At 43.3% G+C, this 25,457-nt stretch overlaps 1 protein-coding gene and 1 long non-coding RNA gene across 2 annotated transcripts; one reads left to right on the top strand and one right to left on the bottom strand.

The window, feature by feature from the left end:
• The first annotated feature begins 4,450 nt into the window (after nucleotides 1-4,450).
• LOC104148716 (OCIA domain-containing protein 1) lies at nucleotides 4,451-19,782 on the top strand. Its single transcript, XM_068940971.1, has 8 exons — nucleotides 4,451-4,609; nucleotides 5,241-5,325; nucleotides 9,214-9,267; nucleotides 9,746-9,796; nucleotides 13,536-13,665; nucleotides 15,808-16,016; nucleotides 16,312-16,455; nucleotides 19,335-19,782. Exons 1-8 carry the CDS (start codon nucleotides 4,559-4,561, stop codon nucleotides 19,370-19,372), a joined length of 762 nt encoding a protein of 253 aa, XP_068797072.1. The 5' UTR covers nucleotides 4,451-4,558; the 3' UTR covers nucleotides 19,373-19,782.
• Nucleotides 8,895-17,295, bottom strand: LOC138067017 (uncharacterized). Its single transcript, XR_011140692.1, has 3 exons — nucleotides 17,162-17,295; nucleotides 10,406-10,503; nucleotides 8,895-9,032 (listed from the first exon to the last, which is right to left on the bottom strand). It is a non-coding gene; the product is annotated as an uncharacterized lncRNA (long non-coding RNA).
• Nucleotides 19,783-25,457: the final 5,675 nt, after the last annotated feature.

Here is a 25,457-nt window from a genome sequence, read left to right as displayed (position 1 = left end):
CCATTGGCGCGCGGCTCTCCAACAGGAACCGGCGCTCACTGGGGCACGGCCGCAGCACTCACGCGCGCCCGCCCCGCCGTTGGCTCCGCGCTGCCCGCCCCGCCCCGCCGGCCGCAGGCCTCCACCAATCACAGCGCGAAGGAGGGCGGCGAGGCCCCCCCCCCCCATTGGCTAGGCTCGCTCGCCTCCTGCCGCCCTGATAGGCCAGGGCGCAAGACAGTCACCCGTCGCGGCCACCATCTGGAGCGCCCCGGGCCGCGCCGCGCCGCGCCGCGCCTGCCCCTTCGAGGGCTCGCGGCGCCCAGGGAGTGCCGACGAGTTCCCAGCCGGGCGCCTCCCGCGGGGCCGCCCCCGCCTCCGTCTTTGGGAGCAACAAGAGGCCGGTATCGCCGCCACAAAAGCTGACCAAGTTACGGCCTGGGCACGCAGAATTATGGCTGGGGAATACCGAGAGAGTTGCACGGAGACGGAGGAGATTACAACCGCCCAGACGCCTCTGTAACGTGCTGCGCCGTGCCCGTTTCGAGGAAGTAACACGTTAGACGCTGGTCTAGGAAAGAGTCAGAAAATTATGCCTTTCCCTCAAGGAATAAGGGCAAATATTTGCGTCTTGGCCAGTCTCGCGTCAAACGCGCAGATGCTGTCTTTCTGCCAGAAATCATTCGCATCGTTTTCCCAAAGCAAACCCCCTGAAGTTCCTTCGCAGCAATCCATGTCAAGCATGGTAAAACAACAGAAAAACTGCAAACGAGTATCACCCCTAAAGTCATTATGTTTCCCTTTGTTAAATGATATAGGCCTAGCTTGCAAGTACTGTACTATAATGAGCCTATCCAACACCACCACAAGGGACTAAATAGCATGCTTTCTGCAAGCAGCCAACGCACCAGGACAACGCTTGCCAGTATCTGCTAAGAGAAGCTCCCAGTCCTATCACACGCTTTGTACAAGTCCGGTTTCATTACGTGGGGTAGAAGGCCCTTCGTGCCCGGTTATTGATGTTCACGCGTTCTGCAGTTTCCAGACCCCTGAGATAAATAACGTACATCGACTTGCAGAACCTGCTAGGAACAGGAAAGCGGGAAAGGAACTCGTAACAAAATACTGGTAGCAAAAAGGAGTACTCCAGGTTAACTCTCTCCTGTAGATTTACAAACGTGGTGAACTGAGGTTTCAGATCCAAAAGCCTGCTGAATTCTATTCTAACAATTGTATTACGCTCCCAATGGTTAGGCAATAGAACAAGAATAGTAGCATTCAGTGCTACTGACGTTTGGCAGAACTGTAGGCAATTTGCTGCCCCGAGGTACGTCAGAAGTTGCATCTAATGCTGAAGTTGCTCAGAGTTAGGAGCTCAGCTTGATCTTCCCAATAAATGCATGTACACAAACTTAACCGAAGTGAAAGCTGCTGCATCTCACTGCCAATCAAAATCTACAATGGTGTTTTCACCTTGAGTCCCAAAGCCTCACAGGATGCACAGTCCTACCATTTCTGGAATCCAGAGTCTCCTCCTGGCTGTTACCTGCCTGCTTTAGAAAACAGCCCTGAGGAGTAGCTAGTGTGTGAAGTACTTTACAAAGTTACCTCACTAATTGAGGCTTTGACTATCGGCTCCACAAAGACACCCACTCTTGGTTCTTGTTGACGTGCCATCATGCCTCAGGCAAATAACTGACTCTTTGTTTGCCACCACTTACGGGAGTTGTAACAATGTTCGGTATGAAGCCCTGTTTTCCCCGTTAGGGAGAAAGGGATTTTTCCAAATGCAGTCCTATTAATTCTTGGCAGCACCTGAAGAATCAGCAGCTCTCAGCTGCTGTATTTTACTCCTTTGTCCAGAGGGCCACGACACCAACCGACCAACCAAGCCCCCAAAGCCCACACCGTTCCGGCTAGCTTCCACTACTCGTGCTAGAGCACATGAGCTTCCACGACTTGTTTTGGCCGCTTTCCTTACCAGATCAACACGTGCTCCAAGTCTCTCACGCGTCTACTTGTTTCAGCTATGTCCTATGTGATAGACTTGGCCTAGCAGATAACTTTAGTTTAATTCTGTCTTTTGTGACAGGTCTGTATGAAGCCTGGCACTAACTGTTGAACAAGGGGGTGGAGTAGAATTTATCTGAAAGACAACTTTTTAAACTACCCAAATTACTAGGGTGAGTTCTGCATCGACTGTCTTGAGCTTCAAGACCTCTCAATATTCACCAGTCACTTTGTTTTATAAAGAACCGCAATTTAGACCATCTGATTTTCACACACACCAACTTCTTGTGCGAGTAATCAGTTCATTTAAAAAGAAACTTATTTTTCTAACGTTTTCCTTTGTTTCTTCTTTGGGAGATCTACCTGAAAATTAATTGGTTCAAATTTCTGGTTAACTATCAGGTTGCAGTACTATAGTATTTTGAATCTGAAATATATTCACAGTCTTACTTGAATTATTCTAAGTCACAAAACATACAAAGTTTAGAATCATAGGTAAGCGAGTTGTAATTCATCTAAAATTAATTTTTTCGAATTGTCATTAATTTTACAATAGAGCAGAGGCAACACAACCGCTCAGGATCATTATTTTCTTTACTAAGACAGGCTGATATCTGTTTCCTCCCCATCGAGGCTCCCGCTTCAGGGAACGTGCGGAGTTCATAAGAGTGACCTCCCCTACAAAAATTCTGGCTTTAAAAACCCATGGTAGGTCTTTGCCTAGAGCGTACTGAAAGACAGATGAGAAGACACATGACATTAAGTGGCTTAAAGAAGCGTGCTATGCTCACATAAATAACTACGGTCAGTTGACGAGGCCAATGTCTTCAGCTCTGCTATTCAAAAGATGCATAACTGGCATCTCAAGGCATTGGAGACTGCTTCATTAGGGGAGGTCCAGGTGATAGGCAGAGGTGAAGGTTGGAAGTAACTCGTGTTATAAGGCAGAGTGATCTCACTCACAATAGAATTTTTTTTGTTGTTGTTTAGCATATGATGAAGGCTATGAATTCTCAACCCTAAAAACTCAATTTCCAATTCTACATCCCTCATGCTCATTTCAAGAATCCAATATTCACAAACCCATCTCCTCTGCAGCTCTCTTGTTGGCGCACCCCAACCACTCTAGGCAGCCAAACCCATTCCTTAGCCCGAGGTGCTCCCCGGGTGTTCATTTCACAGCCACGTTCTCCACTAACTTCAGACACTTTCAGCCTCTAAAGCCTTTCTTTTCCTAGCTTCAGGCAGAGGCTTCTGTACAGTCATCAGACAGTAGCAACCTAAGTGTCTTCACCTGAACTGCAGCATTAAGAGGCCAGGGCTCGCTCCAGGAATGGCTGCGGGGGGTGGTGCATTCCAGGCAAGCCCAGGCAGAGCAGGATATGCTGAACTCAAACAGCAGTATTGGATGTTTACAGGACAGCTCTGCAGCATACAACACACAACCAAAAACATCTTCTTTCCTCAGATTTTCCTGATTTCTGATGAACTGCAGTCATCCACTAATGCTGCCTCTTCAGCAGCGTTAGCCAGAGGCAACGCGCGCAGATTGCTTCTAAGCTTACACTCCAACACCATCCTAACCACCAAATAAATCTCTGTTATTTTCACATTCAGATAGTTGCTCCCCAGGCCCTCGCTTGCTCTTAATTTAAATAAACTCTTTTAACATTTGTGCCTCAGTAACAGACGTCCTTTCTCCTCAGCCAATCCTGGCAATATGTCTTTAAGAACTAGTTGTTCATTAGTAACAGATCCAGCACCCAAGGTAGGCAGGGGAGAAATAAAATCTTTTTCTCACCACCTCTAAAAACCACTTGGTGGTTACAGCAATTACAACGCCGCGAACCTACTACCAAGAACACACGTATGAACGCTTTGCCAAGAAGCACGTAAGAATCCCGTTCAAAGATTCACCACCTTGTGAAGCTGTGCCTGCTCTCAAATTTGTTAGAGGGAGGGTGGCACTCTTCAAGCAGACAGGAAACAAGATAAAGCACAGGAAGGAAACACTCGCTATTGAAATTACCGCTCTGAATCTTGACTGCTAGCTCTAGACAGTCACGTTGCCCTCGCTCGACTTTCGGGAAACACCGAAGCTAGTGAAACAGCTGAAAACGAACAAACGCGGCCCCCAGCCCCATCAACTCTTTCGCCGGCCCCAGCGTTTCGCCGCCCTCATGAGCGAGCACTCGCCACCCAGAAGGGCTCCTGTCTGCCTGCAGGCGCAAGGGTCGCCGCCGCCAGACAGCTTTTCCTCGCGCCAGGAGGCCGCGAGAGGCCCCTCGGGGCCAAGCCAACCCTCCAAGCCGCTGCCGCCTCACAGCGGCCATTTTACCCCAGCGCGGCTACCGCTCCACGGCGCCCCTGGCGGCCGCCGGCCTGCGCATGCGCGCTGCCGCGGGCAGCGGACTCCGGGCATCGGGCGGCGGGCGGGAGGGGCAGTGCGGCGCGGCGCGGCGCGGCGCGGCGCGCGTCTGCTTCCGGGTCGGCGGGCCAAGGTGGCGCAGGAGGTTCCGGTGCCTCGGCAGCCGGCCGGTGCCGCCGCGGTGCCCCCGGCTGCCCCGCCATGGAGGCCGGGCAGGGTCCTGGCGGTGGGGAGGTCGGCGAGCCGGCCGAGGTGCTGCCGAGGGGGAGCCCGCGGCGCGGCGCGGCGGGGGGCAGCGGGGGGCAGCGGCGGGCGGTGCCCTGGAGACCTTCCCGGGGCGGGTCCCGTCGCCTCGCCGTCGCGGCCCCCAGCGGGGCGGCGGCAGGATCGGCCCGAGCCAGGCCGCGGCCCCGTCGCCTGCGCCGCGGAGGCGGCGCTGGGGCTCGGCCGGCGGCAGCTGCTCGCGGGGGGCCGGAGAGCCGGCCGGCCGCCGTGTCGGGGGGCGCTAAAAGCGCTCTTAAAAGCTGGGGAGTTAAGGAGCTGCCGGTTCGGAGCGTTACTTGGGGAGGCAGGCTGCAAGGCCCGAATCGGGCTTTGCTGAAGCGGGGGGAGAGGAGCGAGTCGGAATTTGCGCCTACTCGAGGTAGAGCCTTCCCTCTCCCCCTCTCTTTTGTTTCGCAAAAGCGTTAGATTTCTCCTAACACTCTGCTTCCCGTGAGGTTTGTAGGCAAAAAGGCACCAGTTTCTTAAATATAAGTGTGAGAAAGTACAGGCCCTGTGATGTGCGAAGGTTTTAAGTTTGCCATTGAAAAACCTCAAGGCCTCAAAACCTTCCTTCCCCCCCTCCCCCCCTTTTTTTTTAAATCGATTTCCCCGATGGAAGAATTCGGTACCTAAGCCTTATGTGCCAACAGAGGAGGAAAGGCGACTCCTCAAGGAATGCGGCGAGGAGAGTGCCCGATACAGAGGTAAGTTCAGTTTGCTGGTAAACTTATTTTGCCTTTCTTCTACCCTTAGCTCTTGTTGCTCTGTGAGGGACTGAAGAAGGAAGACACAGGTCAGCGTATCAGGACAGCGCAGTAAGGAATTTCACGTGATCTAAAGTTGCATCCTACTACAGGCTGATGCGTGCAGAATTTACGTTTCTTAAAAACTTGCAAGACACATGAATCATGTAAAAGAGACAGTGTACTTGGTGAGGCTTATACTTTATAACAAGGCCCCTTCACATTTTGAGCTAATAGGTCTGTTAACAAGCTGAAAATAGGTACAGCTAGCCTGGCTATAACAGTGTAGATAACTTGTATTGTATTGTAATGTGATTGTATATCTTAACATTTGGTTTCCTGTATTCCTGTATTTTTGATTTTCAAATTGTGATGTAATCTTCAGGATTCATGAATAGAAGATAGTTTAGCTTAGTACCCTTGCTCTCCATCTTTCTGGAGACTGGTCAAGAGAACGCTGTGTGACGTACTCACGCAGCTCACCTTTTTGAGGGAAATCTTTGCCTCCGTGACTGGCCAGGCATTTAGGGGTTTGTGCTAAAACAACAGTCAAGATTCTCGGACGTGATCCTGCAGTCGGCAGTGATTTCCGTACTACTACTACGGCTAAACGTGCAAGGCTAATAAACAGAGAGTGTTTTCACAGAATAGCGCGTGTCCCAGCTTTGTTCTTTTAAAAACCAAGATTGGAGTCTTTCTTTTTTTTACAAAACGTTGAGCGCTCGAGAATTAATTACAACATGTAAGTTTGTTTCTCTAACCCCGAAGTTCAAGACAGGTATGTTTTGTGTACGCGTGGTTACGAGGTTTGTTCAAGCTTTCTGATGTGACTGCTATCCGCTGTTTTATCGTGTGCTAGTAGATTCCCCCTGATGCTGGTAGGTGGCTTAGCAGAAACTGGGACAGATGAAGGATTTGGCAGCTGATTTGCTAAACTTAGCACATGGGTACTCTGATTTCTACTGGCAACCGGTAGTTTAGGAGGCAGCTTCTAAGGCAGTGTGATTTTGAACCAGCGATTCAGAGTTGGCTGGTATCTGCTTTAATTTTGACCTGTTGCACGTGGGCGTTCTCTGCCGCTTGTCTTCTGGAACACGCGGAAACCTTCGGCTTGTTTGGCAAAACCGAAGTGCAGAGAATCAGGATCATTAGCAGTAAGAGAACAATTGGTTCCGGTTTAATGGTGATCTCCTTCGTGGAGGACAAGAGGGGAGGGGGCTGTTTGTTTTTCTTGCGGTGTTTTGCTGTGAATTCTAGATTGCCAGGGAAACTGATGGCAGTGTTCATCTTTGTACAGAGACTGAAGAAACACCGTGAAGGTCGTCTTGTTTAGAAGCCCTGGATTAGTTTCTTCAGCAATTTCACTTGAATTTCATTTTAGGGAGCTGCAAGAAGAAGAAGAACTGGTATTTGTTTTCAGGAGCTGTGTACTGTACTGTTGTCTCACTGATAGAGCCAAAGGCTCTTCACTGTTTTCTAGGCCTGCTGTCTTTGCTTCCTAGGTTTGCGTGACGTGCACCTATACTGTTGTGCTGACTGTATTAAACACGTATCACTTAAACTCTCCTTCCCCAGCAGTACGGGCCGCCTGTGTGGCTGCCCTGACACCGTTAGTTCTTATTGTGCCAATGTTTGTTGTTCACAGATGTTGTTATAATTTTGTGTGTTTTCATCTTGTTTATACAGATCTCAAGCCGTAACCAATGTGTTCTTGCAAGCCCTGTCTGTTTTGTGATGGCTTTCTGTTGACAGCTCCTGTGTCAGAAGTTCTGGATGGTCATTTCTTAATTGATTTGAATATATGCTTTATTGATATGACTATAGTGCAAGTGCGTTATTGTGTAACGTGTAAACTCTAATACCTTAAAAATGTAAGTTACAGCTATAATTTAATTTGATTGCCCTTGTAATCTCATTAACAAGTAAAATCAAGTTGCACTGGCATGACTTTTTCCCCATAAAACCATGTTGACTCGGATTAATTACATTCCAGCCCTTCATTATCAGCCTTCCATTGTTTTTCCGGAAGCAGACAATGTCCCTTTTGCCCATAGCAGTGAAAAGTGTTAATATTCCCTGATTTCTTAAGCTGCTTTTGTCCGTTTTCTATGCTTTGTAATTATTTATAGTGATTTTTTGGTATAACCCCATCTTCGTTTTCCTATTGCTTTTTTTTTTTTTTTTCATTTCTAATTCCTATTTAATGTAACTTTTATGCCCAGGTTGTATCACCTGTTTCCGCTGTGGTGTGTAACCCATCTTGGAAGTCCAGAATATTTGTGCTGGGCCTATAAATCGCTTGTAAGCTCAGAGATTTTAGGAGAGAATAATATTGATGTTATTGCTTTCATGTAACTCCCAGTGTACATTTTGAAGTCCTCTGTAGTAATTTTGCTGGATGTTTTTGAAATAGCTTGCTTCTCCTTTTTTCCTGATTTGTCTTACCCTTTGGCTTGAAATACGCAGTGCCGTTCTATATCTCAGGAAATCTAGGTCTAGAATCTCTGAACCTAATCTAGGTGTTAGTCTTTAGTAGATTGGAAGATTGTGCTCTCTGTTTTGAAGTATTACTATGCTCTGGGTTGCGAACCAAGGAGCCAGGACTTCTTGTTGAAGGTGACGTGCGGTCATGTTTGCCTCAGCGTGCAGCAGCTGGACTCCTCATCTAGTGTAGCCCTGTCGGAATTTGTGGAAGAAAAAACCAGCTTGTTAGTTTGCAAAGCATATTTTCATACCGTGTGTTGCGGAAATTCTAAAAATATCATTTAGCCTGAAATAGGGACTTAATCTAGCAGATTGTGGGCATCAAAACGCTATAAACATCTAGGGGTGTTTCCAACGTTTTCTCCCCTAAATAAAGTTAATAAAGTCATTGAGCCTTTTTGTAACAGCTACATATTCTGTCCTGCTTGAGATGTAGTTTAGTTCTGACGTGTTTAAATCTTTAATGTAATTAGCTTTAGCCTTCTATCGTGTTCATCGCTGCAGTGTTACTGGGTCTTGTGTAGGCATGGTGGTCTTATGAGAGTAGTTTCAAAGAAATTTAGTCTTCCCGATAGCGTAACGACCATTGCTTGAAGTAAGCCTCCCATATGCTTCCTGCTGTCTTCTCAAATGCTTCCTGCCATCCGAAGTCATTCAACGTGATAAAAACCGACCGACCCGACCCAAACAGTTAAGCAAATTGTGATAGGCAGTACCTTTGTTCCAGGCTCGTGTTTTCCTCCCGGTTCCTTACCCCCTGGTTTGTACAGTTTGAGCTGTAAGCTATAGAAAAACCTGCCCTGCTCTGGATTTTGCTGGTAAATAGAGCTGTTCAGGTTACCTAATTTTAGTCAATTTATGTTTTATCTTTTTAAGAGGTAGAATGATTCAGAAGTTCTTAGATTACAACAAAATCAAGCCTTTCGGTTATCAAAACATTTTAGAGTCACTGGCTTCTACGTTAGCCTCTTCCATCCAAAAGAAAGGTATATGATTCTCAGGTGTGAAGTTCTGTATCTTTATGCTGTAGTAGTTGTAGCTAGAAGTCGACTTCACCTGGAATCCTATGGTAAGAGCTTTTATCTCCTTGGCTGTTGGCTTTCATGTGTTAGGAAGCGTGAAGTCGAATGAAGACTGGATGACTCGTCCGCCAGTACTGCTTAATGTGTAGTAGATGTCAGAAGCTGGAATGGAGAATGTTTCATAATTTATACAGTTTATTACACGCACACACACGCACATGTACTTGTACAAATGGTCTTTGTAAGACCTAGCAACTTGCATATTTAATTTCATGTTTAGTTAAATATGGTTGAAAAGACTGAAAATTTTGTTTTTAAGCTACTTTTTTTTTCTTCTTCACAGCTTTTCCTTTGGCTGCAGCGAGCATGCTTGCCACTAGTCTCTTGATTAGGAAAGGTAAAGTTTAAAAATACTGTAATTTGGACTCAAAGCAAAACATATATTATTATAGAAGCGTTATTCAGAGCCAAAAGAATGCCTAATCTCCTAGTAATTAAGAGAAATTGAGACTTCTCATCTACCTGACTTGTAGTTCCTGAAGCTAAAGGAGGAGTAAAACTTTAAATTAAAATCAAAAGTCTTGTTCATTTTATGTTGTTTGACGAACGGAATATCGCAGAGATTATGAAACGATATATGCTACAGCATGTGATAGTCATACTGTGTGTGTTAGGATTAAAGAGGTAGTTCTTAGATTTTTCTAAGGTTATGGGAAAGTTAGGTTTTGTGAATTTGCTTTACAACGTAGAAGAGTAAGCTACTACCCCAGTGCTATGCAAAAGATCTGACATTGTGTATTCATATGGCGAGTCAATGTTCCTTCAGCTTAATTGCTAATGCCTTATTACTAATTACTTTGATTTCTTGTTTTCAGGTGTTCTAAGAGATAATTCGAGATTTGGCTCTCTTACTAAGTTGCATGTAAGTAAAAGGTATATATTAGTTCATACTGCATTTGTGATTTAGGTTCTGGAATCTATTACGCAAATACAATTCCCATGAAACTAGTTGGCTAGTTCATTGTGATCAGAGTCTGTCCTTATATTGCTGCAACTGTGTTTGTGTGTAGAACGATAGGATGTGATATATTCAGAATAAATTTTGCCTTCTTGATGTTGATTCTCTCTAAATAGGATCAACTTTGATAGTCAGCAACTTGTTCTTTATCTGTGTATGTTAAGTACCACATCTCAAGTTGCAACAACCTATGCCATGTCAAGAGGTGGAGCATGTTATGCATTCAGCTTCTTGGAATTTTGCAAGAGAGTTTGCCAAGTTTTGTTCATAGGCTTTGTATAAAATGGGAAGATTTGAAATATTCTTGACGTTCTCGACATAGTCTTGAAATATTGAAATATTCTTGACACCGGTAACGTAAGAATTTAAGATAAGAACGTTATAAATAGGTACTGTGAAAGTTTCCTCCCCCCGCCCCCTCCCCCCTTCATAACAGTCTGCCAAGGAAAATTATTTTTGTGTGAAACTAAGTATTGTCAGAAATAGAATGACACTCGTTGGGAGTGTTGTAACTTACTGGTATTGAGGCGTCTTCTCAGTTTCTTATAACTGAAAATGAGTAAAGGAAAATGCTGCTTTACTGTGTCTTCTATATTATCCTCTGCTGTGTAAAACCTGTGTTGTAGGAGGGAAGAAACATATACAATATGTTATAACGATGCTTTCTTTTTTTCTCGGTAGTTTCTGAACTGTAAACATCGGTGATTTGTGAGGCTGCTGTCTGAAACTAATACTTGCTTTTGAAGTGATTATATTTTCAGTTGACAGGATCTGTTTAACATTTCTGTTTGCTCTGGCTTACCTAATTTCTCACCGCTGTTTAAAAGTTTGTAAGTCAGAATGCTGTCTCCTAAAATACTAGAACAGCGTGCTTGCTGCTGCAGTGGAGTCTGCCTAAAGGACTTTGCAGAGCACACCCACCCCTCCCTCCCTAATCTGAAGGTCATTATTCATGTTGTCCCATTGAGGCTATTTTAGTGTCTTTTTTTCCTGGATACTGTGCATGCACAATTATAGGGAAACTGCAATGTCATGAGGAGGATTTTGGGTTCAGTATAATCAAAAAATAAATTGACCTGTCCAGTGTAATACATGCTAGTAAAACGGGAAGTTGCCGTCTTGCCAATCTGCCCAGATAGAGCCAGATTCTGTTACAGTTTGCTTCAGAGGGAGGAGGGTAAAACCCATGGTTTGTGGTGAAGGAAGTGCTGTTTAAGCAGATAAGCGGCAACTGGACCAGACAAACCATTCTTGCTGTCAGGGTTATAGGCAGTACAACCCCAATCCCTTATGGTCTCTCCCTTTCGATGTACACTGGTGGGCATATGCTCTTTCATTTTGTACTAAAAGAGCTTTCCCCAAAGTGTTTGTTGAGGTGGTTTTTCGGTCGGTAGCTTCATGTGATTTGTGAACAGTTTCAGTATGGGAATTTTTCTGGGACATAAGTTTTAAACTGGAGTCTAAAAGACCCTGAGTTAAGCAGTTTTAGTTTCATCCTCATGTTGTTTAGGTCACACGCACTTACTGTCTGAAGTATCTTCCTGAAAACTGTTGCCCGGAACGTAGTTTACAGATCCAAATCATGTCTCCTAATTTAATTGCACATTCCTGCTGCAGGAAAGTCTGCTTAAAGGAAGCAGTGCATCCTGCCCCCCCCCCAAGTTCTGAAAGGAGAGCGTATTCGCTTCCAGGCCCTGCTGCTGTAGCTCATGCTTGGAGCAGAACCAAGAGTAGAGGTCTCATTTCTAAGACAGTTCTTGCTTTTCTGGTAGCACTGATCTGAGCATGTTTCTGCTGTGTCCACTGATTACAATAGTCTGCCTTTGATAATGGGGTGTGTGTGTCTCGGTGTTGGCAGATGCACTTATTCTGAATGGTATCCATGCCTGATCATAGTGATGGATCTTTTAAATCTAACAAACATAGTTGATTCAGGGTTTTTTTTTCCCCCCTTTTTTTTGTTTTAATTTCTATCTTGCATCTTTCCCTACTTTTCCCCTCTTGGTTATGTCTGGAAGAAGTGGGGAGGTGGGTAGTTCTCAGGTTCCAGAGTGTTCTTGCGCCTGTAGGAATTATTAACAACTTCTTCTCAGTCGTCTCCAAGGTACTGATGGAAGCTCTAGTTAGTCTGTGAATGATTTACTATTTTGATGCCGTCCCTTTCAGCATAGCAGTTGAGCTGTTGGTTCTCCATTTTCCTTTCCAAAGAGGGATAGGATCTGTATGTCCTACTTGATGTTAGCCTGTAGCGGGACGTGACCTCCTTTGTCCATCTCTCAGTTACTTTCTCTAAAGTCTTACCATGGTAACTGCAAACGAAGCTGAAAGCAATGCTATCTCATTTGCCGTGCTAACCTGGAAAATCTGTATTATTTGGCTGTTGCTTCTGTAATAAGGGAATCCAAAGAAGTTGTCCGATAATTACTTTGGCTGGAACATCTTCAAACATCTTCCAGAGGGATGCTTCCACGTGTCTTGATTGGAGGATCTCAAGAGAAAAGGAGGCCTTCTCTTTGTAATCTATACCAGTGGTTAACGACCTCTGCTGCTTAACTTTTTTGCCAAATCTCGTTTGAATTCTTGTTGGGCTTTTTTGCTCTTTAGCCTTTCAGGGCTGCGTAGTTTTTCCCTCGGCAGATATTTATCCAGTTTGAGGTATCTCAGTTTTTTGATCTGCCGAACAGCTAAACCCTTACATTTATCACTTGTAAACTTGTTGCTGTCCTTTTCCTCTCTGTTGGAAAAGGATTGTTAACATCCTTTTGAATGGATCTACCATGTACCATCTTCTATAGATAGTAGAACAGGAATCACTCTTCCAATATCAGTCTCATCGGTACAGTAGCAGTCCACGATGCAATCTACAGTGTGAAGATCTCGGAGAATTAATGTTAGCGGCAACTAACTCTTTGCTGACTGAAGTCAGCAGCAAAACTTCTGTTGGTTGCCATGGACTCCTTCATGCTCCTTCCTACTCAGACCCACTGAAAAATGAAGGAGCCAAGTGACGGACATCATCAGCTTTAAGTCGCGAAAGAACTCATTTGGTTTAATGTCCTGCCTGTGGATGAGACCGGAAAGTCTCATCCACTAAATTGAAAGCGTTTAAGACTGCAGCGGTTCTACCAGTTCAGTTGAACAGACCACCATGTCATATGAAGCACGTCCTCAGAAGAGACTGAACCTAGTCTTATAATACTGTAGGCTTTTCTTCCCACTAGTGAAAGCCTTTTCAGACTCTGACTGTTGTGATGAATTAAAATTTTGGAATTTCCAGCCTTTGTTTATTTCCAGCCCTTTTATCTCCTCTGATAGGAAATTGTTCATTGTTTCTGGATCTTGGGGGAGATTGGTTGGGGTTTTTTGTCACCTTTGGCTCATCGAGTAATAATAGTTGGTATCACCTGATGCTCGTGTCGTGTCTAAATCACTGCAGCGTGTCCCTTCAACTGTTGCCTTTGTTCTTAGCACCCTTTGTGAGCAAAAGCAGCAGAGAGAAGACGGCTGCGTTTTTGGGGTTTAGAAATAGACTGATTTTTTTTCCCTTTTGTTCACGATAATATATAATTTATTTAAAATGATGATTTTAGAATCATGTCGAATGCTATGATGCAGCATATAAAAGCATCTTTTTTCTTTTAAACCAGTTGCTGGAACGTGTGGCTACCTGGCTGGAAAGATATCCTACTTGCCAATCTGCAGCGAGAAATTTAAGAAACTGAAGGATTCCCCAATAGGAGATGTTCTACGACAAGCTCAGAGACATAGTTCGCATAAGTAAGCATTTAATTCTCTTTTACAATTAAAATAACTGCTAGAATAAGACGTTTCCAAGGTGCTAACAGAGATCAAGGCTACGTTTGCAGCTTCCAGCAATCCTGAGAGCTGCACCTTCCCTCTTTCCCCTACCCCCCGTAGATGTACCGCTTTCAGGAAGCTATCTCGTCTTTATCAGATGGCCAGTTGGCCAAAGAGAGATTTTGAGATCTGTATATACAACTGTTTACTGAACAAGAAGCGTTTTGCTCATCAAAATGTATCACATGTAAATTAAGATGTTAGCTTCCTGTGGAATTTACTCGCAAGAACGTGACATCAGAGGTAGCCTCTTGAGTTTAGAAGTAAACTAAGTTAACTGAAATAGAACAGTGTTACTTTCTGGAAGTTTTTCCCATAGCTTGCTTTGATTGCAGTAGGAAGAGGGTGGGAATGATTTCAGTGTTTATCAAGGGAAAGAGATCAGTAAACAGTATCAGTGCAGGAAGAAGCATGGTGGTCAAGCTTACTGCTGTTTGTTTAAATCCTTTACGTCTGTAATGGCATCGTGCTGTACATATGAGAGACTCATCAGGTTCTTAAAACTCTTTCCGGTTGTGCTCCAGAATGTTTTCTACTTGGGAGGGGTTTTTAATAACAAATTACTTTGGAATATCTCTGACTTAAACCCTCGATTCACAACTGGGAGACTAGTCGTTGGGTACTGAGTAGGAGTCCTGCTGTATGTGTGCTACGATTTATTGCATATTTATGGAGGACTTGATTGCATTCTTAATTACTTTGTAACCTGGGACTTGGGAGAGTTGTGTATGCAGGTTCACCTTTATACTGGAATGTTTGAATTTGTGTAGCACCAAACATAATTTTAATAACTACTACTTTATAGTTATTAGTGTATAAACTCAGTGGATTTGGAGGTGGACGTGTCCCTTTCTCCCTTCCGCCTAGTTTTTAATAAGAACTTGTTGTGCTCGTTACCTATGTTGACTTTAGGTGCTGACCCGTTTAAATGCAATCATCTGCTGCAGCATTAAGTGCCTCCAAGTTTTAATGGCCTATTCTTTTGTACCTGCAAAATATATTTTGTGTTCTAAGTGACAAATTCCTTTTTGTTCTGGTCAGCTGATAACGCCATTTGAATGACTCTGAAGTAGTTGTCCATATATGCTACCCTTTTAAGCCAGCAAGAGAAGTCATTACATTTTCCTGATAATATATTGTACACCTACTAAAAAGGAGCAATTTAAAGTAAAAAATGAATGAAGATGCTAGAGCTGTTCCAAAGGCACCAAGTGGATAGCGTTCTTGAGGCTGATTAAGAGACGGGCGTGTTTTTTTGTTTTTGTTTTTTTAATGTAGTGGTTTGCAGGGCCGTTCTGAGTATGTAGTGACTGCTTTAGAGGGTCAGGCATCTGTTTCCGTAGTATTCTTTGTATGATCTTATCTTTGTCTCTTAAGAGAAAACTCATTAATGTTTCTGATGGAAAAAGTAATTCAACAACTCGATGAACTTTCACAGTTTCCTTTCCTTAGTAATAGGTCTTTGCGCATGCGTGCTTGCGCGCTCGCTCTCTCCCCGCCGCCCCCGTTTTGGTATTGACAGTCACAGCAACTTCTAATGAAGGGTTATAAATTACAGCTTCTTCCCCAGACCGGCCCCCCCCCCCCCCCCCAAGGCCCAAGTCTCTTGGGACTTCTTCCCAAAAATACCTTCAAAAATAAGTTTTTGTGCTACCACTACTTATACGGACGCATCCGGTACTATTTGTCTGATGTGTTTGGTCTATCGGAAGAATCCCTGGGAGAAGGGATTGTCGTTTTTGTCTTGTAACATGCAAAATAGTTTGTCTTTTGCTCTGGAGGTTTTCAGGTATGAGTTAACTTTCTGGGAGAAAGGGTGTTGGGGAAGGTACTCTACAAATCTCTGCAACGTAAAAAAAACAACAAAACAAAAAAACCCAAACAAACCCACAGCTGTTTTTTTAAGATAATAATTCATGTTGTTGGAAACTAATTGAATTAAACCCTGACCCCTTAAAAGAATATGTTCTTGAACTGGACACAATACTATTGTTACGGTTCCATGTTTTAACTTTAGTGTTTCTTGATTTAATATTTAATTGTATTTTTGTTTTTTTCCAGCCGTTCCAGTCGGAAGTCTGAATTTTCAGACATGCCTTCTCAGTCATTTACTGAACCTTCTTCTCAAAGGCCTGGGTCTCCACTTTCTTCTAATTATTCAGATGATTACAGTTCAACAGATAGAGCTCTCTCTAGTTATGAACCTGTTCCATTCAGTGCTTCCCTGAATGAGTCTTCACCTACAGGAATTACTGATTACACTGTGCAAGGTGTGGTTTGTCTTAATATTTAGCAGTTTGTGGCATAGTAATTCTTGCCTTTTCTCTTAGACGAAAAAGTCCCTTTAAAATAGGCATTTTCACCCCTTGATGAAAGGGGATGCATGAGTTGAAAGCCACATACGCTCCTAAACGGCAATGGAGAATGTGTCTGTCATGCCCCCCTTTTTTTTGGCATTGAGCTGTAATTAACTGGCATTCTAAAAAAGGTATGGCAACCTGATGTTATAATCAGGTTTTGTTGTGTGATGCCCTTGTAGAATCTGAGCATATTTTTTGTTTTCAGATCCTGCTCCAGTTCCAGAAGAAGGTCGTAAAAAAAAAGGCATCTCGTATGAGGAATTAAGAAATAAACACAGAGAGACGTATGAGGTGATGTTACCAGCAAAGGCAGAAACCAAGTTTTCACAGGAAAAGCCAGTTAAAGAAGGTAACGTGCTGATTTACCTGCAGTACGTAGGAAACTCAAATGTTAGCAGTAATGCTAAAAATAGTTTATAACTCTTAGGCTTGGTCTTGCTTACCCTTTAGCCAGTTCATAGTTCTGGCATCAGCAAGTAGCTGATGTGTGATGTGGTCTGTAGTTTCATATTTGAGAGTAGTTCTTCTTCTCAGAAACATTGATCTTCTGGTAGTAAATTACAATTCCTCTTCTACGGCCGTACAAAAATCTCCTAATTTTTAATTTGTGAGTATACGGAGCAACCTCTTTGAGCAAAGAACTCCCAGAGCTCTCCTGAAGCGTTTTAGCTATGGAAGGGGGTGTGCATTGTAGATAGCATTGTTCTCTCAAAGTAGAATACCTAGTTGATGGTTTTGAAAGGGGGGCGGTTATTTATTTTTAAGAATTGTTTCATGTGGAATTAAGGGATTTCTATAGTGGCATTGTTTGCAGAGGTTCATTATTCTACATTAAAACTTAAAGGAAGGAAACAGTATTGGCAGCAACGTTGAGATTTGTTTCCACAGTGGAAAAACAGACCTTTGCGTCACAAAATAAGAATGCAATGCTCTGAAGAATAAGGTGCCGTTCAGTCACCTCTTTGAAAGAGCGCTTGAAAAGAAGTCCTAGTAGCAGTTCATAATTATTTTCTCGAGAACCGTTTTATTTAGCGTGACATCTGTGAAAAACTTACTGGTAAGATGACTGTGTTACCGTTTGACGCACTGCTGGACTAGTCAGTTGAATCACTGGGGTTTGTGTGTAGTGTCCGATCTACTCGCTCACAGTGCAACGAGATTGCTAGGAATAGATGAGGGTTTTCTATTAGGCGTGTTAATATAAGCAATTATATGAAACCAAAAAGGCCTGAAGCAGTAATGGTAAACTTTAGAACAGTGTTGCTTACAAATGCAAATCTATTCCACCCCTGTGAAATACTTCTTCTAGATCATCTGTCTTTGGACTCATCTACGTGGTCTAGAAATAAAAACTATGAACAATTATTGGGTAATGATTGACATCTGTTATTTCAAGGACAGGAGACTTTCTTTTCTACCATGTCAGTATAGTAAATGAGACATTGGGAAATTGTTGAAACAACCTGAAACTACAGCTTCTGGATTCAATCAGCTGCCACTTCACTGATTTGCACAGTGCTTTCTCTTTGTGAAGGTGTTTCCTCACAAATAGAAAGCCTAGAGATGTCACTTGAAAACCAAACGCAGAAATCTTACTCTGAGGCGGCATTCTGCAATCCTTGCCAAGTTCCACGGCAAATCTTGCAGCTATGAGATGAGCGCAAGCATTCGTTATTTTATTTGTAGTTATTTAACCTTTTTATTATAAAACACTTCAATGAAATGTTACGTTCTCGGTATTATGTTTGTGTGTGCTGTTTGATGGTTCTAGTCAGATTTTGAAAGTAGAAGCACATTGAATAGCGCATTGAGTTTTGTAAAATACATTGTTACGAGTAGTTGGTTGTACTTTTAGGAGAAGGAGAACAATGGAATAAAAAAATTCAGAAATGCATTCGAAGTGGAATTATATGTAAACTGGCAGTTAAGAGATTCTACTGATGCTGCTCGCTAAGTTTGGATTTAGCTTCCTGGGTCAGAGTGGACATGATACCTTGCATATACCTGTGCACGCATAATGAATCCTTACCTCTTTGTTCCCCCTTCATCTCTCTATCGTAGTAACACGCCTAGCAAACAGGAGACAGTGGTTTCTGTCGTCCGTTGCAGGGACGCAAGGGGGAATTAACCCAATCTTATTGTGAAAGCCAGTTTTAAGCAGTCCCTGACTTGTAGCTGCTCCTGCCTGCTTCCCTCCCTTGTGACAGGACAAGTTTGTGCATCTGCACAGTGGACTGGATTTCCCCCAAAATAACCATTTTTCAGGGAATGACTGCAGGTAGTACAGCTCTGCTAAGCTGCCACTGTTGCCAGAAATGGAAGCCAGGTCATACTTTGAGAGAGTTTCTGTTTTAAGCTTGGTTGATGTTGCAGCGAGGCACAATGAGATTCTTCAGGACGTTGAGCTGTTTGTTGACGTTGCACTGAAGCAAGAGCCATATATTCTGTTCCATTCCCCTGGCTCTGCTGTAGGTAGATAGTAATAAAGAGTTGGGTTTCTTAATAATTTAAGCTGCAGTAATTCAAGCTGCTGACGAGCGTAAGCATTTCTACTATGTCGTATAGATCCATCCTCTACTCTGTCAGGGTTGACAGTCACTTCTGGTCTACTTTCCAGTCAAATTTCAATTTCAAGCAAGCATCTTTTCACTTTCTGGTCATTGTTCGATTACATGTGACAGGCTTCTGAGTAAATCCATAAGAGCGATACCCTGGGTTTTTTTTTTTTTTTTTCCCCCTCTCTGACTCACTGCCATACAAAGGGAAGCTGCCAAATAATAACGGCTGAGAAGTTTCCTAGTAGGGATTACTGATTTTTTTTTTTTTTTTTTTGGTGTTTGACTGTGTCTTTAACTATCCTGCATCCATCCACTTGTGCACGTAACTGGATTATGTAGCCACGTATTTATCACAACATTCCTTGCCCGTTTCCTCCAATTGTCTTTGTTTCATCCACATGTTGCGTTTATTTCAAAGTAATTACAAATTCTGTAGGGCAGGAATTAGCACAGCAGGCCTCTTGACTGAATACTAATTCAATAAAGAGTAATGACTAACAAGCTCATTCCGTTCCCCGTTTATTCAAAAACAGCTTTAATGGGGGGTGGGTATTGTGCTGTGACTGACACGATCCCCGCCTGCCACTTGCCGTGATGATGCATTTCATCATAGTTTTATGCCTTTGAATTATTTCATGTGCAACTGCTGTTTTTTTTTCCTTTTCTCTAGTTAAAGTAAATAAGTATGGAGATACCTGGGATGAGTAAGAACTGAACAAAGAACTGAAGAAAATTGTCTTCTGTCAGCTAACTTGAGCTTCATCTGTATTAGTCCCCAGGATCTGCACTTTTGGTGTGTTCTGCCAAACACAGATATAATTTTAATAAATGAGAAGAAAATCCTTGACTTGTCGGAAGATTAAAGCCGATGTATTTAGGCTTAATATTGTGTAATTTTGCATAGATGGGAAGCCAGACTGATGTGAAGTGTCATGGTTTTAACAGCACAAACTGTTTGCTTAAGAAGAGTGAGAAGGGTAGCTAGCAATAACTAATGTTATGACTGTATAGAGAAAGATAAAATATATGTAATAAATACAATCAGAGATGTACTGGGAGGGAAAGATATCAGAATCTTCTCAAATTTTCAAGGCTTGCATTAAAAGTTACCTGTAGAACTAATCTCTCACTTGGTTTTGTCTGAAAGTGATATGCTGGAAACCTTGACGTGCTGTCATGCTTGGTTAGTAAAAATTGGGGTGCTGTAATTCAGTAGTTCAGGGCAAAAGGGCTGAGGAACCTACCAGTACACATGAGCAGAAATGTGTCAGGGTGACCACTGTATTTGTAGAGCAGTATTCTGACTTGCCCACACTGGATCTCTTAAGACAGTCATTTGAGAAGAAAATAATGGAATGAAACAGCACATATTTAAAATACCTCCACTTAAGTGCAGGAGGCTCAGCCTGTCAAGCTTTGCCGAGAGTTTGGAACAGCATCTTGACTCAGTCATTGTGGAGTTAGCCGTATTTCTCAGTTTGTGCATGTCATGACAAAAAAAGATGGGTTTGAGACTGTTTCTGGGGAAGAGATGCTGGTCAAGGGAATATTGCATTAGGTTTGATTATCAGGAAAGAGCTACACTGACAACGTTGTACTGGAGAGGTTTTTTCTAATGTTTGCGTAATCTGCTCTGTCTCAATCAAAATAGTACTATGTTTTCTTCCATTAACACAAAGATATTCTAGTCTTCCAGCTGAAATTCTGAACTGCTGCTTGATCGCACAGCATTGTATTTATTTTGGCTCTTGGGCTATAGGTGAGTGAAAAATGCTGACGTTAATAGCATAAAAAACCGTTACTGACATCTTTATTAGAGATGAAAAATAACTTAATCTACCAAGAGGAAAATTCTTGGAGACCATATTGATTGACCAGCACCAGCAAAGCAGATGCGTGAGAAGATTATTGTGGGTAGGTACAGAGCAGTCAGCTGAAATGAGGAAAAAAAAAATGGGGAGATGAGAATGCTTAAAGAGCCAACACTGTTTATAATCATCAAGACAGGAAGACTGCTTTTGGGGGAGATGATCTCCTGAAAAGGAGTGCGCTCATCAGGTAAGTTCTCGGTGCAACTTCAAGACTATCTCTGTGTGAACACTTCTTAGGGCTATAATGGGAGAGCTGTGGAAGTGCAGCAAGTTTGACAAAGTTATATTGTTGAGTGTTTTTATGCGCTCTTCAACAAGTGGTTAGGTTTATCATGAAAGTGATGAATTTTCTTAGCTGTGAGCTCTGCAAATACCAGGAAACTGAAGATTTAGATGACAAAACTGGAGTAGATTGCTATAGCTTTTTTTCCTCCCCATCTATAAAGAGAAGGAATGCTTTTTCTGTTCAATGAATGACAATGTTGGATGAATGAAAAGTGTCCGAGTGAGAGAACCTTGGAGTAAGCTTCTTGTATTAAGGGAAAAGCTACTTGAGCACCAGCAGCAGACAAACTATTGAGCAATAAGCTTGCCAATAAAAATGCCTCTCTTTTTCTCTTTCCGGAGGATTTTGAATGATACTGGATTTTCTCAGGTATAAGAGTGCAGTGACTTTCACTTGTGTGCCTCGGGAATCTTGGTGCATGCTTTATGCTGCAAGTTGTTTCCTTTTATTTATGTAAAGGAGTGATTGGTTCAGGAGTTGACTGTAGGGCTAAACGTAAATACCTCTGCAGCGCGGACGCTCCACAGAAACATAGCGCTCCCTCTGTTCTTTCTCTGCGTTCACTGGGAAAATTACTACTGTGCCAGCAAACTTCCTTATGTGTAATCAAGTACTTAACAGTAGGCAGGAATCGTGGGCCAGGTTGAAGGCCGTACGTTCCTGCTCCTGTCCGTTCCCCTGTTCTAAATCTCTGGGCTTTTGCTACACTGCGCACCGCCTGTACGCATTGTGTCTGTCCCAGTGTACTAGCGGCTATTTGTGTGCACGTCTGTCTCTTGGGGTAGTGACTGTGGACCATCTAGTATAGACCAGCCGCAGATGGCAGATGGGACTTAACCCCTTGCCGTTTACATGCAAGGTCATGAAATAGGTATTATCTTTTCAACACTTAGCCCTTGCAAGCTATAAGGTTTAGAGAATGCTCATTTTGTGTGCTGGTAATTTTCTTGCAAAGAGTTATCAGGAGCCCGCAACCTGGAAATAGGACTTGCTTCAGAGCACCTTGCCTCGAATTAATCTTTTAGGTGGGCACATGCCACATTTTGTATAAACGGTATTAGAATTTTTTTCTTAATGGCAAAAAAGAAGAGGCATATACATGATGAATGCTGTTTTAAAGTTGTACTCTCTGTGCTGAAGATAGCATATAGCGTACACATAAGATGTCTAAGGTGAATGTAATACTTTTATTGCTATATCTACTTATCTCTAAGAGAGGAGGATATACATTTATTTAGGAACAAGTTGGGTTTACAGGCGACCAGTTCAAATTCTTTGGCTTCACGTGACATCTGTAATGAGCATTCAACGCAGGTGGTTTTTATGATTGTAGCTGTTAGTTTGATAATGCATTGAAAACTAGTGTTGTGTGAAAACTAGCACTTTGAGCGTGCTGCGTGTGGCAAAGCACGGGTTGAAGGCCTGCTTCTCTGGACGGCTGTGAGTTCCTTGGTCCGGCTCCTTGGTTCCCTTTCCAGCACACGTTCTGTTGGTACCACTTTGGTCCAGAGGGTTTTCTTCTGTCTCATGATGTCGTGGTCCCTACCCCGTTACACAACTTCCCTATTTAGACTGCCCTTACTCCTATTTGGGCTCTTCTTCAAAGCGAACCTGAGTGGCTTTGAGCTGATGGGCGGGTTATCGTCACTGAGAACAGTGTGTCTGCATATAAAGAACAAGCAAGAATGGTGAATGCGTGCAGAAAGCATGATGGACCCTTTTGTCTTATGCTTGAATATATTTCCAGCTGCCCCACAACATATTTTTCTTAATTCACTAAGTGGACCAGCTGTTTTGCTTAAATGCAGGTCGCTCACTGCTCTTCAGAGGTCAGAGTAAGAATTTCACTTTGGATTTCCGTGTTCATTTCCAGTTGGATAATCTGACTTAACCGAAAAGCGTTAAAAAATTAAAAAAGCATTACAAGAGATTTGTAGTCCTATGGGTCACCGTATCTATGGGTTGCCAGTAAACGTGAACTAACTCAATGATTCATATTTATTGTAAAGCTAATTAAATCCTCTTATTCCCCCAAATAAATTGTAATTAACAAATTATCGCTTACATCTCGATTCAAACAGCAGCAAATGAGGGTGACTGCCTAGGTATTACATTTCTAAAAAAGCTTTAAAGTGACTGCTTCTGCCAGTTCTTAAAGCTCTTAACAACATGCAGTTGCAACGCCCAATGGAAAGGAGCTGGTAGCGTTATCCTAAAACTGCCTGTTACTAACAGGCATGAGCACAGAGAGAGGTTTGTGTAAACGTGCTGCTGCAGCTCTTTACCAGCTGGTAAAGCTCTGTCTTTCCCCCAAAGTAATGGTCATGGTTATAGCCCCCAAAAGAACATAACGTGACCTTTTTTGGTGTTTGTTTCTGTTAAGAGTTGTTTGGAGCCTATCTCAATTAAAGAGAAGGGGAAACGAAAATATTTTGATTTACTCGCTGAAAGCTTAAACAGCCTTGTGGAAGCCTGGGGAACAGCGTGTACTATTCCAGACAGAAGTCACAAGCGTCATGCCTGTTTGAGATTCAGAAAGGAACCCTGACTCGTCCACCCTTTGTTGGAAGCTGAAAGAGCCGTAGTTTGTTTTGCCTGGGCTGGAATTCCCATTTGGTTGCCTTTAGCAAGGACGGGTTCATCCCTTGCCCCGGCGCAGACCGCGGCTCGGCTCCTCGGCCGTCGTGCTGCCTCACGCCTTTGACAGTAGGGCTTTGCTGGCAACCCAAGCTTTCTGACTTGCAGCCGGAGTAAGTTATCTCTGTAACCTGCTACGTGAGACACTAGCGGTATAAACGTTTCTTTACTCTTTGCGGTTTGGTTGCCTATTATTAAATGGTTTGTAGAAATCAATAAATTGTGTTTGGCTCTTAAGTCTCGAGGCGACGAATGGGACAAATGGCATCTCGGTGCTATTTCAACCCCTTGCCTCAGGTCTGCTCCTATGGCTTTGTAGCAGTTCAGCTAAGCCAAAGCAACTTTGGGCATAAGCGGGCCCTAAGTTTATACTGTCAGTGTTTTCTTTGCCCGGTGTGATAAACGGGGCATAAACCAAATTTTCAGTAATGCCTGAAATGACAAAAAAGCTTAAGATGAAGGAGAAATTAAGAGGTTGATAGCTTACCTTTGCCAAAGCTCAAAGTAGATCATTCAGACTTAAAAAATCGGTAGTATACAACCTTTTTATTGCTGTTTTTCCAGTTGCTGGATGAGGCTGTGAGCCTCTGTATTTTCAGGGTATAAGATCTTGACATGAACTGCTTCCAAAAACAGAAATGTTAAATTCATTCCTTATGTGCAAGAATATACATGGTTCTCTATTCTTTTTTATCCACAGTAGATGCACGTTTCTAGTGCCTTTTAAAAAAAGGAAAAGTGTCGCTAAAGCTAAAATTAGGTTCTATATAAAGCTAATGCCGCAATAAATGTTGCTTATTTCAAATACAGAATTAAAGTTGCTAATCTTAACTATCTTTGGATTATTTTAGAATAGCGTAACTGGTACAGGAAAGGGTAAATTTGGTGGCAGTAGCTGAGCTGCCTAAACATCAACGATGGCTATTAACAACGTCTAGACAATCTTCTCAGTAAGCCAGGCTAAGTAGGAACAGTTCTGCTGGTTCTCTGTTAAGAGATATGGTTGTGCTTGTGTGTGTGCTGAAGAGGGTCCCCTTAGCTTGCAGGAAGCGCTCTTTGCATTCCTTTTTCCTCTGTTAACCTCTACGCACTCGATAACGTTCACCCACCGACTGACTTTGAAGGCCGCCTTGTAGAAACAAGGCATTTACTGTGCGGCAGGGCAAGAGGGAGCCCCTGACACGCGTGCAGGCTCTCGCTGTAAGGACGCAAGTAGAGGGTAGTACAACGAGGGCAAAAAGCAGCCTGGGCAAAAAGCAGCTGTCTGCCGGGGGCGGGGGGGGGGTGGCCGGCCAGAGCTGCCAGCTGCTTAGCGATGGCTCGTGAAACCCCTGCCTAGACAAGGGTAGGCTTTGTGTCTAACAACGGCCAGAGGCAACGTCTGCGATTATTACAATCTACTTGATTCACAGAGCTAGTCGGGGGAATGGAAGTGATTAAATGACAAGCATTTGCTGCCAGATAAGGTTTCGGGCTGTGTTTTGAAATATTACACATCTGACGAGCCTCTCTGTAGCAGGAAATAAGTTTGGGCTTGTGCAGGTCAGTTGTAGCAGATCTCAGCCTACAGCTGATGCGCATGACAGGTAGGTTTAAAATACACCTCTGGGATGAAGAGTTGAAACTGGTTCTTGCTCTGACCTACCTGAGCTTGCCAACGTGCCTAACCTGGATAGCATGGCTGCTGAATGCTCAAAGTGCACATATTGGAGAGGTAATGCTTAAACGATCGAGTATTTTTTTTTGTGTGTGTGTGTGTGCAAGATTCTAGCATCTGCTTTGGAAGTGCTATTGCCCTCAGAAAATCTGAATGTCAAAGAAAGACAACAGGAAAAACACTGCCTTCCCACCCTAATCCCTTCCTCTGCAGGGAAAGGTAGCCGATTGTAATCTGAAAAGAGTTTTGAGATGCGTTTTCTCAGTAATCTTGAATCTTCTGTTCTCTGCACATGGAGGTTTTCCAGCCGCTGTTCTTAGCTGTTAGCTACATTTGTGGTTT

Source organism: Struthio camelus, chromosome 4, assembly GCF_040807025.1.
Source record: "Struthio camelus isolate bStrCam1 chromosome 4, bStrCam1.hap1, whole genome shotgun sequence".
In the NCBI taxonomy this organism is placed as follows: domain Eukaryota; kingdom Metazoa; phylum Chordata; class Aves; order Struthioniformes; family Struthionidae; genus Struthio; species Struthio camelus.
Note: the sequence above shows the minus strand (reverse complement) of the source record. Positions and strands in the feature narration are given on the sequence as shown.

Excerpts from the sequence above, each read along its gene's own strand:
- LOC104148716 (XM_068940971.1), top strand. The coding sequence starts at position 4,559 with ATGGAGGCCGGGCAGGGTCCTGGCGGTGGGGAGGTCGGCGAGCCGGCC. Across the intron at positions 4,610-5,240 it reads AGGTCGGCGAGCCGGCCGAG|AATTCGGTACCTAAGCCTTA; the intron begins GTGCTGCCGAGG and ends CCCCGATGGAAG. Across the intron at positions 16,017-16,311 it reads TACTGATTACACTGTGCAAG|ATCCTGCTCCAGTTCCAGAA; the intron begins GTGTGGTTTGTC and ends TTTTGTTTTCAG.